The 13,250-nt window shown below is 39.1% G+C and overlaps 2 protein-coding genes across 2 annotated transcripts; both read left to right on the top strand.

The window, feature by feature from the left end:
- Window positions 1–9: 9 nt before the first annotated feature.
- bud13 (BUD13 homolog) lies at window positions 10–8,049 on the top strand. The gene is made up of 10 exons (XM_044139805.1): window positions 10–190; window positions 329–416; window positions 642–726; window positions 803–1,096; window positions 1,838–2,109; window positions 2,202–2,310; window positions 2,396–2,534; window positions 2,615–2,796; window positions 2,903–2,984; window positions 7,731–8,049. Exons 1-10 carry the CDS (start codon window positions 51–53, stop codon window positions 7,822–7,824), a joined length of 1,485 nt encoding a protein of 494 aa, XP_043995740.1. The 5' UTR covers window positions 10–50; the 3' UTR covers window positions 7,825–8,049.
- Window positions 8,050–9,044: 995 nt separating this feature from the next.
- Window positions 9,045–10,564, top strand: snrnp35 (small nuclear ribonucleoprotein 35 (U11/U12)). The gene has a single exon (XM_044139806.1). The coding sequence runs from the start codon at window positions 9,209–9,211 to the stop codon at window positions 9,881–9,883; it is 675 nt and encodes a 224-aa protein (XP_043995741.1). The 5' UTR covers window positions 9,045–9,208; the 3' UTR covers window positions 9,884–10,564.
- Window positions 10,565–13,250: the final 2,686 nt, after the last annotated feature.

The following is a 13,250-nucleotide window of genomic DNA, read 5'->3' as shown; positions in this document are numbered from 1 at the left end:
CTGTTCGCTTGATCCTCAATGTCATCCGTAGTTTCCAAAAACATCTAGTTATGGCTGCCTCTACTAGCAACAGCAAGGGAGCAGAACTTTCTAAAGCTGAGTACCTCAAACGGTATTTGTCAGCAGACGACAATTCCAGTAAATCAAAAGGGAAGATAAAAAAGAAACGACGGAAGGTTCCCGAGAGAGGGTGAGCGAATGAAAAGTCCAACTGCGATTCTCACGTTTTAGATTTACACTAGCGCGCAAGCTAGTTTCGAATCTCGGCGACTCTTTGGCGGGTAGCTTGATGTGACATTCGTCTTATTTTGCTTTCTTCCATCTGAAGACTTAAAATAGTGGACGACGACATTGACTGGAGACAGATGGTGAAGGAGCAAACGGAGGTTGAAGAAGATGAAGAGGAGGCTCCAGTGGTAAGCATCGTGCTAACGTTAGCTTGCAGGCTAGCCTAAATTCATTTATTCATTCACTCATTTTATTGTTAAGTTTTACTTACTTATCAAATATTCAAATAAATATTTTTTTCTCAAGATAAATATGTTCTTTATTTATTTAAAAACATGCAAATTAAAATATATGTAGTCGTTAAAAGATATTCCAAGGAAACTATTGTACTTTGTTTTGAATTCTGTACTTAGATCGCTGAATTTATTGATGAGCGACCAGATGATGTGAAACAACTGGAAGTCTTTAGGACCAGCAACAGGTGGAAAGTTGTTGGAGGTAACAGTGAAGAAAATAAGAATTTGTTTATGTGTGAATCTGGATTGATATTTACTTCAAATCTCCTGTTGTGTAGCTGATGAGGACAGAGAGGAGGAGGATGAGGAGCAGGAGGAGAAAGGAAGTGAACACACAGACCTTGTTGTGTCAAGCGAAATGCGGCCTAACTCTCCAGAACGTTCACTAAAGGGAAATAAACACGGTTCTCCCACCACAAATAAGAGACACGACTCTCCAGATGCTTCTTCTCCCAGGAGAATTCGCCATGACTCTCCAGATGTATCTCCTCCCAGGAAAACTCGGCACGACTCTCCAGACGCGTCACCTCCAAGGCAGCATTCAGGAAAGCAAAGAAAGGCGCAAAGCAAAGGTGGGTGGGGAAAGTAAATTACTTTTTTGTTTCGAATATAATCTGGACTCTGTCTATGATATTGTATAACTTATACCATCTTTTTTTGACATACAGCGCTTTGCAAAAGAAAGCTATCCCCACAGCATAATACTACTACTACTACCTTGTTTTACTATGAGCATGGTGGATGTTCAGCTTGACGTGCTGTTTGTTTTTGCTTTGATTTCTATGTGGCAAACTGCAAATTTGGCTTGTTGTTCTATCACACTTTCATAAAGTCAAATTTTTGGAGTGCTTGGCTAGTAGCTCCTGTTGAGATACCATAACCCTTGTGCTCCTTGACCTTTGTGATATTTTTTGGAATTAGTATTGAAGTTGCACAGGATTTTATTTAAGGGCAAAATAGGTGCCCCACCTTCAGATTTTTCTTTTTAAAGATGTAGCCATTTATCATTATTCGTTCAGTACTTTAATGAACCATATTACATATTAGTGCTCCAACACACCAAGTCTCACTAAATACATTATAGTTTGTGGCTGCATTGCGATAAAATGTTAAGAAAAGATGAAAAGGGCCATGAATACTTTAGTAAGGTGCTGTAAAGATGCAATAGAAAGTCTTAAGTATTTTCATTTCAGTCATCTTTACTTTTTGTTTGCATCGTTATGATGAAACTTTTGACGAGCTAATTTGAATAACAGTTTGTGTATCCTGACTGACAGAAAACAGTAGACTGATCATCTAAATATTATTTTTAGATTCCTCTCCTAGCAGAAGCAAGCACAGTTCAAATCCACGATCGCCGGATGCTAAAAGAACTCAGAATCGGCATGACTCAGATTCTGACCAGTCACCTCCTCGAAAAAAGCCTGTGAAGCGGGAAGCGTGGGACTCAGATCAATCTCCTCCGAGGAGACGTCCAAAAGGAAGACAGGGCTCTGATTCTGACCAGTCTCCACCCAGACGGCTGCGGAGTGGAAAAGACTCAGATGACGACTTGTCGCCACCTCGAAGATCTGGGCCCGCACAAGTAAGCCAAAATATATCTGTATATATCCATGACTAATGTCAAAACATGTTTTGCTTCAAATTTTTTTATATTTTTTTTATTTATTTATACAGGGCCCAAGGATGCTTTCAGGGGGAAAAGCAGGTCTGGTTTCTATTGATGTCTTAAAAAAAGAACAGGAAGAAAACCGACGACGGGAAAAAAACAATCAGCCACTCGAAGGTTAGTTTCATTTTTTCTTCATTTTGTTTCTGTTTGACTGTAAAACATACAGGATGTTTCATTGTATGTTTCTTACTTTGACTAGATGAATCGCGGAATGCCCAAACGGTGTTCCGAGACAAGAGCGGTAAAAAGAGGGATTTGGACTCAGAAAGAGAAGAACACAGGAGAAAAGCCGGAGAAAAAGCTGCAAAGGATGAGAAATATGCTCAGTGGGGAAGAGGGTAAGTCTGTTAAGCATTATTTGACATCTGAAAGGACATTGAAATATGTAATGTGGTTCATTAAATCAAAATGTTTGTAGGTTGGCCCAGGGACAGATGCAGCAGCAGAAACTAGAAGATGCGCTGCATGAAGCCCAGAAGCCGCTGGCACGTCACTACGACGACGAGGATCTTGACCGAATGTTGAGAGAGCAGGAAAGGGAAGGGGATCCAATGGCTGGGATGCTCAGGCGCAAAAAGGAGCGCGACACAAAAACGCCAGGTTTGAATGTCTCTCACCTTCATTTACCTCAATAAAGTCTCTGCGGTTAGCTGTTTGCCAAAGAGACACCAAGTCAACAGGTTTGTTTTTGTGATTTTATTCACAGCGAAACCTCGCTACCAAGGGCCTCCACCGCCTCCAAATCGGTTTAACATTCAACCAGGTTATCGGTGGGATGGAGTCGACAGGTAAGGCTTGTAGATGGTTCACATGAAATCACAGAACAGATGGTCAAATCATTGCATATCTGTTCTGCGGTTGTACCTAAAATTATTCAACGCCTACCCTAACACAGACAGGAATTACCTTTATTGGCAAAATCCTAAGTTGTTCACCTGGTTGCCATCAGCAAATGAGACAAAAACAACTTCAATAGTTGAAGAACACTAATATCAAAATTATTTTTATCTAAATTCAAACTGCATCCTGCATTCAGTGACTATTTGCGTGTCAAACGGATTTAACTGGATGGAGTTCTTTCTAAAAGCACACATTTGCAGATTGTTTTGGGCTGTTGATGGGAGCTTTTCATTGCATGGTGGAAATACAGCTCAGTTTAAAAAAAAAATGTCCAAAAACCTGAGAGGAAAAAATCATTGCCTTGACCTAAAATGGAAAGGCGAAGGGGCACAAAAAGTTACAAAAGGCCCTGATAATTAGAAGAGACACCAGGAGTTTGGAGGTCAAAAACCCTCAAGTGACTGAAAAAAGACCTGCAGCCACTGAGGTTTCAATTTCCACTGTAGCAATAAAGAGGTTTTTGTTCCCTGGTGCTCGGGCATCACTAGACCTTCAAACAGGATATTGATCCTGAGTAGGCCTGTCGCGATAAATGATAAATCCATTAATCGTACGATAAATTAAAACTATCGACGTCATTTTAATTATCGCCATTATTGTCTCTTCCGGCCTTTTTCTCTTTCTGTTGATGACACTGAATGAATGAAAAAAGGCTCAACTCCGCTGCTCTCCACTGACCCTCCTTTCCTCATTTCCTTAGTGTAATGTCCAGCGCACACTACACCATCTTAGAGCCGTCGGTCGATTGTCGGCCCATTTTCAAAACCTGAGAGATTTAGCCGACAGAAATCCTAGGTATAACGGTTCGGTTTAAAATTAGTTAGCGCTGGACTTGTAGCCATTATGTTGTGCCCACTGTTGGACACCACACGGCACATCGAACCAGATCGAACCGTTATACCTAGGATTTCTGTCGGCTAATGTGTGATCTCAGATTTTGAAAATGGGCCGACAATCGACCGATAGCACTAAGATGGTGTAGTGTGCGCTGGGCATTAAACTAAGGAAATGAGGAAGGGAGGGACAGTGGAGAGCACCGGAGTTGAGCCTTTTTTCATTTAGCGTCATCAACAGAAAGAGAAAAAGGCTGGAAGAGACGATAATGCAGATAATTAAAATGATGTAGATAGTTTTAATTTATCGTACGATTAATCGATATATCATTTATCGCGACAGGCCTAGTAGTCGGATATGCCCATCTTCTCTATTTAAATCTAATGTTTACTGAAGGGCAATATGGTATACAGACTTCATAATCTGCACTCTTTTGGTTGAATGCAGGATTTATTTACACTTTGGTGTTTTTATTCAAGTACATTTTTGCTAATGGAGACTGAGAATCCATTTAGTTTTTGGTTGTTTTGTTTATCAGTTCCAGTGTTGGGTGTTCTTTTAAAATAAAATGTATCTATCTTTGGCAGGAAATCACAGTCATTATTATGTCATTTCCATTAAATCAGTGTATATCGTCTATCGCAATAGTTTTCTGAGACAATTAATCGCTCACCAAAATATGCTGTCATGACAGGCCTAGTGTCACCTTATTCTGTGCATCAAACATTTAAGTTTAACTTCGAAAACTAAAATGAACTCATAATTTGGTGTAGAATACAGTAAATATCAGAGTCAGAGTGTATTATAATCTGAGTTTTTGCCACCAAACTATTGTAAACAAATGGAAAATCTCTAATAATTACCTTTTAACTTGAAGACCACACACGGAAAAGAAACTCCTCCATCTTGGTAAAAAATCAGAAGTAAACGGTGTTTGTGAACGATGGCAGAATATTTCCAGATGTTACGTGTGAACATAAACCTCCCAGCTGTTTGTACCGTATATAACCATCGCAGTTTGCCACTCGCTTGCAACACATCTTGGTTACGTTGCTGTAGGAAGCGACGAAGATTCATTGTATGTTCCCCCGCTTTAAGTAAATGCAGAAAAACATTGAACATCCGAGACACGATATTCACACCAGCTGTGAGAACAATAATGAGGCGACTGAATAGGACTGAACAATGCTTCAGAAAAATCACAAATCTCAGCTCCTAGAAAAGCAACTTGGGAGATTTTCTGTCAGTTTAGAAACAAAACACTCCAATAGCTCTCATTTCAGACGATTCATTTACATGGTAAAAGTTAAACATCCATTGTTTATATTCTAAAAACTGTTTCTGCGATGCATTTTTAGATGGTGAATCTAGGCAAAAACTCTGCTGTCACGCTAAACCAAAGACAAACTAAACATTTTTTGCCCAGGTCTCCAACTGTAATTTGTATTCTTGGTTGCAAACATCATGTTTGACTATCACAGTGTTTACATTTTAATACATTAATAAAATCAACTAACCTTATTGCGCACTCATCGAAACCTTTTTTTCGACTTGTTAAATCTGCAAAACGATAAGGTTTTTGCAACGTTTATCTTGTGAAACACAAATTTTTACTAACAACCTCAGTATCTGTGACTCATTACCAGCATGAAGCTCAAAACGAGCACAAAGGCTGAAGCAGCTGGAAGTCAAGATAACTAGGAAGTCTGAGTCAACAAAACACATGAATACTTCTGTTACTTTAGCAGAATCGTATGTTGTGTTTTAACTGCTAAATATCTTGTTTTCTATGATTGGATCAGCTTTTTTTCCTCTCTTTCTTCTTTGCTTACTTCTGGAAAAGTCACATTTTTAGTCAAAAGCTTAAACTGAGGTCAATCGGTGACCAAAAGTCCAACATATGTCTCATTTTCAGCTGCTGCGGTTCTTTTTCTCACTACTCTATGTCAAATAAACCAAACTCTTTGAAAAACCAGCTGGGTGACACAGTTGTGTCCAAACTTTTGGTCTGTACTGTATATATATATATATATATATATATGAACCAATTCCAGAGTTCTGTAGGCCGTCTCTCATGGTGAATAAAAGGTCATTTCCCTCTCTGCTCCAGCGATCCCCCAAGCATTATGCTGCCATCAACCCCCAAAGTTCCTGTTTAGTGATTAAAAAATCCAGGGTGGCACCCAGGATCTCAACATTCCCGATTCATACATATTTAGAAAAGTTCTCCCGACTCGCTGAAATATATTGGGTTTTGGCGTCGCTTCTTCTGGGCTTTCTTCTATCTGTAGGACTTTCTTGGTTTTTTCCGCCACCCTGGATTTTATTCTGTCCTGCTTTATTTTCAGAGCTACAATTTCCTGATTTAGCTCTTCGTTTTGTCTTTCTAACCACTGTAGTTTTTCTGATGCGTCATTCAAATTGCCTTTTCCATTTTGTTTTGTTGTCGCCAGTGTCCGTTTGAGTTTTGTATTTACTCTTACCAAGGTTCCATAATCACAACTTAATTGTGTAATTATTGAATTCGCTTCTTCCAATCTTAAATTAAGTCTGGCAATTTGTTTCTTGTAATATTCATTCGAATTTATGAGGAGATTATTTTCTACTTTCCAGCTAACCGTGTCGTCGGCTCTTCTGTTACTCAGGCGCTCCAGTTTTATCTTCAGTGCTTCCACTGTCTTCTGAAGCTGCTCATTGTCTTCCTCTAGCTTCCTGTGGCTGCTCTGTAAAACCGCTAATTTGTTAATCAAGAAATCTTTCTCTGCCATTTTTGAATTTGATCCTTAAACTGCAAATGATTTTCTCTGTGGAACCTGGGAATATAAAGACAGTCACCAGTGATGTCACAGACAGGATGAGTGACATCACTGTTTGACATCAAAGCCTCAAGGAATCTGTTGTGGGGGCGGGGGTTATCAACTGCGTAGCAATTTCTCTCCAACTTCTCCCCTCGTCATTTCTGTATTCTTTGCACGAAATGTTTTATAAACATTAATGTTGTTTCTACATATCATCTCCAATGTCCGCTGGACTTCAGGTTGCGCTGTGTCAGCTGTTTGGGATTCCCCTCTGTAATTTTCCCTCAGAAAGCACAGAGGAGAATCCGCACTTTCTGATTGGCTACCTGTCACATTCAACAGGCTGCGGTAACAATCCCAGTGGGGAAAACCCCTGAATTAGATCGGAGCGGCCACAACGATCTAGCGTAACACACCACACAGTACAGGATGATAACAAGAGACAATCTTAGAACGATAAAAGTTCTAAGATTGTTGTAAGGGGAAAATGTAGGTGTGAACTAACGTGTAGTGTGAACTATTGCATCAGGTAGTCGGATGTGCCCATCTTCTCTATTTAAATCTAATGATTACTGAAGTGCAGTATGGTGTACAGACTTCATAATCTGCACTCTTTTGGTTGAATGCAGTATTTATTTACACTTTGGTGTTTTTATTCAAGTACATTTTTGTTAATGGAGACCGAGAATCCATTTTGTTTTTGGTTGTTTTGTTTATTTAATCAGTTCCTGTGTTGGGTGTTCTTTTGAAAATAAAGTGTATCCATCTTTGGCAGAAAATCGCATGCATCATTACGTCATATCCATTAAATCAGTGTACAGTACTATCGTCTATCGCAATAGTTTTTTGAGACAATTAATCGTTCAGCAAAATTTACTATCGTGACAGGCCTAATCCTGTCAAAAAAGTGCTGAAAGTAAGGTTTACTTTATTAACTCAAGTTTTTTAGTGAACATGTAAGACTGTTGTTGTGATGATGTTTCTGTCTGTGCTGTTTTACAGATCCAATGGATTTGAACAGAAGCGCTACACACGGATAGCTGATAAAAAAGCTCTCCAGGAGGAAGCTTACAAGTGGAGCGTGGAGGACATGTGAATTTAAATCAGCATCGGACATCAGCTTGTTCTGGTGAAACAAATGCAACGTGGACAAATATTTTCTAAAGGGCTGAAAAGGTTTTTGCTCTGTGGTCCAGTTCATTACTGTATCGAAGGCAGCATGACGGTGTAAATACTAGTAGAATCATTTTAATGATTTTGTTATGAGCCAAAGTAAAGAAAATTAGTTTTCACTGTTTTCATTAAATAATGTTTTTATAAAGTTTTGTGTAGTGTGTTTTCATCCCTAAGTTCAAAGTTAATTGTTTGTTAATTCATGCAGTTATACTGAAACGAAGCCATGTCAAAGTGGTGGAATGCACTTTAAGTGCTGCAGTAGTAAGACGAGGTATTTGCAGAACTGTGAAAAGGTATTTGGTTTGTGTGCCACGTTTCAAATCATCAAAGAGAGTTGAAGATCAAAGTCTTTAAATGTTTTTATTTATTCTGGGAATAAATCTTTTCAAGACCAACTGTCCCTATGTTAAAAAGCAACTAAATTCCCCATCATGTTTGTTAATTATGTATTAACTACAACTCACTGAGTTTAATTTTACTAAAATGGAAAAAATATGCTGCAGTGCCATAACAAAAAGTGGAACATTTTTGGGAGCTCCAATTTAAGCAATATGTACAAAAGAATTTGTAATTATGTAATTTATTGTGGTAAGGGAAATATTTTAAAACTAAGTGCATAATTTAAAGGCCTTGTTTTGATGATGTGCTGAAGGTGGGGTGTTAGAGTAGGAACTTTTTATAGATTGAGGCCGAATTTCAGCAAGTCAAATGTCTTTTGTTATATGTGACGTACAATTTTGTAACTGAAGGTAGCAGTTTCTTGAAAGTGCCATTTTTAGCACAGTGTGCCTGGAAAGTGTGTAATACCGCCTATTTAAATGATTTTATTATAATTTCGTGAAACCAACATTAAAAAATTCAAGCAGCAAAGGTAACAAATGATTTAATTATAATTTCGTGAAACCAACATTAAACAATTCAAGCAGCAAAGGTAACAATCTCAAAGAAACTAGCAGTTTGGGTGGATGTTTGTAGTTTATTATTGGTGCAGTAAATAAAAATTCCTATCCTGTTTATTGTTATTCATGATAATAATTAATTAATTGTGCAATAATCATTGTCATTGCGCGTCTCATTGGAAAGCATGGAGAAGAGGAGACGTCCTCAAGTAGGAACCAATAAAATGTGACGTAGAAGAACTAGTTTCCTCACGGATTATTTTTGTTGATGCGCTCCGACACTTAACGCTGTAATGAACAGTAGTGTGACGATTTTTAACGGTAAATGTCCGTGTTGCCTAGGTATATCAGTCAAGAGTAGCTGCCACTGATTCATTTGAAGTCTGAAAAACCACTACAGCTAAAATGTCTGACTGGTGTCCGATAGCGAAAGACTACAACCCCCTGAAAGCTGGCAGCATCGACGGGACAGATGTGGAGCCCCATGACCGGGCGGTATGGAGGGCCATGTCTGCCCGCTACAAGCCCAACAAGGGCGTCGTTGGCGACCCGCTGCTCACATTGTTTGTGGCCCGCTTGAATCCCCAGACAACTGAAGACAAGCTGCAGATAGTGTTCTCAAAATATGGGGACATACGACGGCTCCGTCTTGTTCGGGACATCGTTACGGGTTTCTCCAAAGGATACGCCTTTATAGAGTACAAGGAGGAGCGGTCCGTGAGTCGGGCCCGTCGGGACGCCGACAAGCTGGTGGTGGACCAGCACGAAGTGTTCGTGGACTTCGAGCAGGAGAGGACCCTCAGAGGATGGGTGCCGCGTCGGCTCGGGGGCGGGTTGGGCGGCAAAAAGGAGTCCGGACAGCTGCGTTTCGGCGGCAGGGACAGACCCTTCCGCAAACCGATAAACCTCGGTCCCGGGGCCACGCAGGAGCGAGGACTGGGGGAAAGAGACCGAGGAGAGCCGAGAGTCAGAGGGGACAGACGCCGGTACGGAGAGAGCGACTGGGGCAGCAGAGACAGGAGAGATTACCGGGAGAGAGAGAGAGACAGGGGTGATCGCAGACACAGAGACTGGAGATGATCATGATGTTTAAAGGCATTTTCGACTGTAAAGAACAGACATTTCAACTGATTTTGGATTGCTTTATCTGATGTGCAATAATTTCCATTCTCCCTTTTAAAAACATTGTTTTTTGTTAAAAATACTTATTGAGCTCTTCAAACTCAATAGGAGTCCAATTATATTTAGGCTATAATTGCACCTTCTACATTACATCAAAGTTGTCCACATGCAACGAAGTAAAAGTTTCTTTTTCAATTCTGCAAATCAGAATCAATTTGTTTTTCCATTCCTGTTTCAAGGAGACAAAGTTTATTTCAATTCTTATATTTGCCAGTTTGCTAACGTTGACTCATAGGTTTAGATTTTTGCTAACGAGGATTGTAAAGTGTCCTAAACCATGAGAGAGTATAAAGCCCCTCCCAGAGATCCAAATAAAACAAAAACAAGGAAACAAAAAATGTTTATTTGTATTTTTCACCCCCTGAGCAATCACAGCTACAGATTATTTGTGATTATGTCTCTACCAGGTTTGCAGATCCAGAATTTAAAGTTCTGTCATATTGTATGGAGAGGGTCTGTGAACAACATAAGGGGGGAGATGACTGTTTGATCTGGAACAAGAGTGTATTGTTACAATTTCATGACCTTGATGATTGGTTAAAGTGCAAAATTATTATTAAAAGAAAACCAAAGTTTTGAGATGTTTTGCAAATAGGCCTTTTTTAGAAATCTATTTTTTGTTATATATGATTGGCAAATGATAAGACTGTGGTAAGAATATTTGGCCTATTTGTCAAAAGTTTCATAGTTGTCAAAGATGTTACAGTAGCTGTTCCCTTTGCACTGCCTCAGGATTAAAATAGCAGAATATTTTATTTCCAACGTGACTAAACTTGTGTAGGTTAGAACTCGGAGGCCTTGTCTGGATGAAGCCAGTTTCTGCTTGTCAGCTTCCCTGAGTTTCATGCCAGCTTGGGTATGCGTCTTTTTGCACAGTGTTGAATTCAGTCCTGCAAAGTCAGAACACAGACAGCTGAGCTGTGCTTAGTGACAAAGCTGCAGGAAACTGAAGAGATGTCAAACCCGGTGTCTCCTGAAAACAGAGTTGATGTCGAGGTTATTATTACAAATAAAAACTTTATGTTTATAGATGAAATGAAAACCTGGATTTCACGTGTAAACAGTAACGTCAGCAAGTTTTAATGTACACATGAACCTTTTGTTTGACATTGTTGCAATACAGCCACAGGCACTAACATATTTTATATGTGTTAACAAATACAAACTAAGATGTGGGAGCACTACCCACAGAAGAAGATAAAAGTTTCATATTAACTCTGGAGGAGCTGCAGAGATCCACAACTCAGATAGAGAATCCACCCATTATTGACCTTGCTCTCCTCAAATTAGCCACAGGAGACACAGTTGAGCATGAAGATGGGAGTTTGGTCAGAAGAAACTAAAATGGGACTACATGCAAAATGCTAATGTGGTTGAAAAATAAGATTATACAGCATCCCCTTTGTAGAACAGCATAGTGGCAGCATTGTGCTGTGTGGATACTTTTCGTATCAGGGACTGGGAAGCTTAGAAGTTTTAATATAAAGATGAATGGACCTAATCATAGAGCAACCTTGGAGAAAAAAAGCCTGTTAGAGGCTCCAAGACTTCAGACAGGAGCAGATGTTCAATGTTCAGCAGGATATTGACCCTAAACATGCACAGCAACTACTGAAAGGTTTTGATCAAGGTATGTTCAAAAGCTCAGATTTATTTCGTTTCTAATACTTTGTCTTTTTCAGACATGTTCATTTGTTGCATTGTTTGTATTTCACTTCATGAAGATAATACTCTAATAAACAAACAATTACCCACAACCCTCACGCTAACTGAGAAGTCTATAAAGAACAAGTACAAATGTCTTCGCTAAGACCTATAAACTCACAGCTTATTTTAAAATGTACATAGCACCTTTTGATGTGTTCTCCGTCTTGGAAGCTGTGAAAACTGCAGTAAGGCCCTTTTTTTAACTAAGATCCTGATTATAACATTTTTTTTTGTTATCTTCTGCTTTACTCATCAGATGCTTAGTTATGTACTGTTAGGAAAATGTTACAGTTATAAATGACACTTGTTACTCAACACTTTGTTAAAAAAGTGCTTTATTTTCTTAACTTCTTTACACTTTCTGCTACACTCACCACCATCATTTCAGTGAATTTTCTTTGTGTCTGTTTGCTTGCTTCTTTGTTTCTTCCTTTCTTGATGCTCCTACTATGAGGAAAAGCTAAGTGGTATTAATAGTTTTGCCTGATAATGTGGGTAACCTGTTTTAAATATATCATTTTAATGACCACAAATGTAATAAAACAGTCTATTAAAGTCCACACTGACTGACTGTAAAAGAGCGCTAACTTCATCTGTTAGATTGCCCCAAATACGTGAAGTTTTAGCCGTTATGGTTGGAGGTTCTCCTTTGCAGGGTCAACCGCGCAGAAATAATTCATGGTAGCGGCAGCGGTGTCGTATGTGGGCATTTTCAAAGAACACTTTGTCTGAAGGGTCTCGAAACAGAAACATCAACAAAAGCTTTAATTCTTCTGTGCCTGGTACTTCAAAACCTTTGCTTTTATGTATTACTTTTCAGCAAATATAGAAAAAGACCACAATTTTCCATGAATTCGAACAAATGCTGCTGCCCAAAACACTTTTGAGTATACAGCTTATAAATATGGAAAAAGTCTTGTCTTTAATGTCTCTTCCTAAGCTGTCTGCGTCAAAACTACTTTTAGGCCTGTTGACTCCAGTAGTCATGGTGTTCCAGTCTGTTCCACCGCATATACTAGTAACCCAACAATAAAACAGCAGGATCACCGAGAGAGTACTGAAACCTCGCAGGAGTTGTTAGGTTTCAAGGGACGGAAGGGCCTGTATAAATATTTTTTTTTTCAGTTTTATTAAAGACTGATTAAGCAGAAAAAAGAAAGAAATAGCCATCTGAGACAATGTGCAAAGCTGAAATGTGGAATGACTCAGGATTACTCAGTTGTTCAGCAGCAAGTGTGATGTTGAAAGTGAATTTGAGAACTGCAGTGTTTCATTACACATACTGAAACAACCGAATGTGATTCTGTGAGTCTGTTCGGAGGTTACCACAGAATGTCTGGCCAGAGTTCAGTAATCCTGTGTGCCTCTCTATATTCTCCTGGCAAAAATCCCACAGCAGTGTTTCCCTCACTTTAAGTAGCCCAATCTATTCATCAGATGGCCTTATCCCTGGGAAAACCACAAAACACCGCCAAATTAATGCATGAAGCTTGTATCTTCTTTTCAAAAACTCTAATAACTGTAATTAAATTCTAAAATAAAAAACAATGAATTGTCT

The sequence above is a fragment of the Gambusia affinis genome, linkage group LG15, assembly GCF_019740435.1.
Source record: "Gambusia affinis linkage group LG15, SWU_Gaff_1.0, whole genome shotgun sequence".
NCBI classification, from domain to species: Eukaryota; Metazoa; Chordata; class Actinopteri; order Cyprinodontiformes; family Poeciliidae; genus Gambusia; species Gambusia affinis.
Note: the sequence above shows the minus strand (reverse complement) of the source record. Positions and strands in the feature narration are given on the sequence as shown.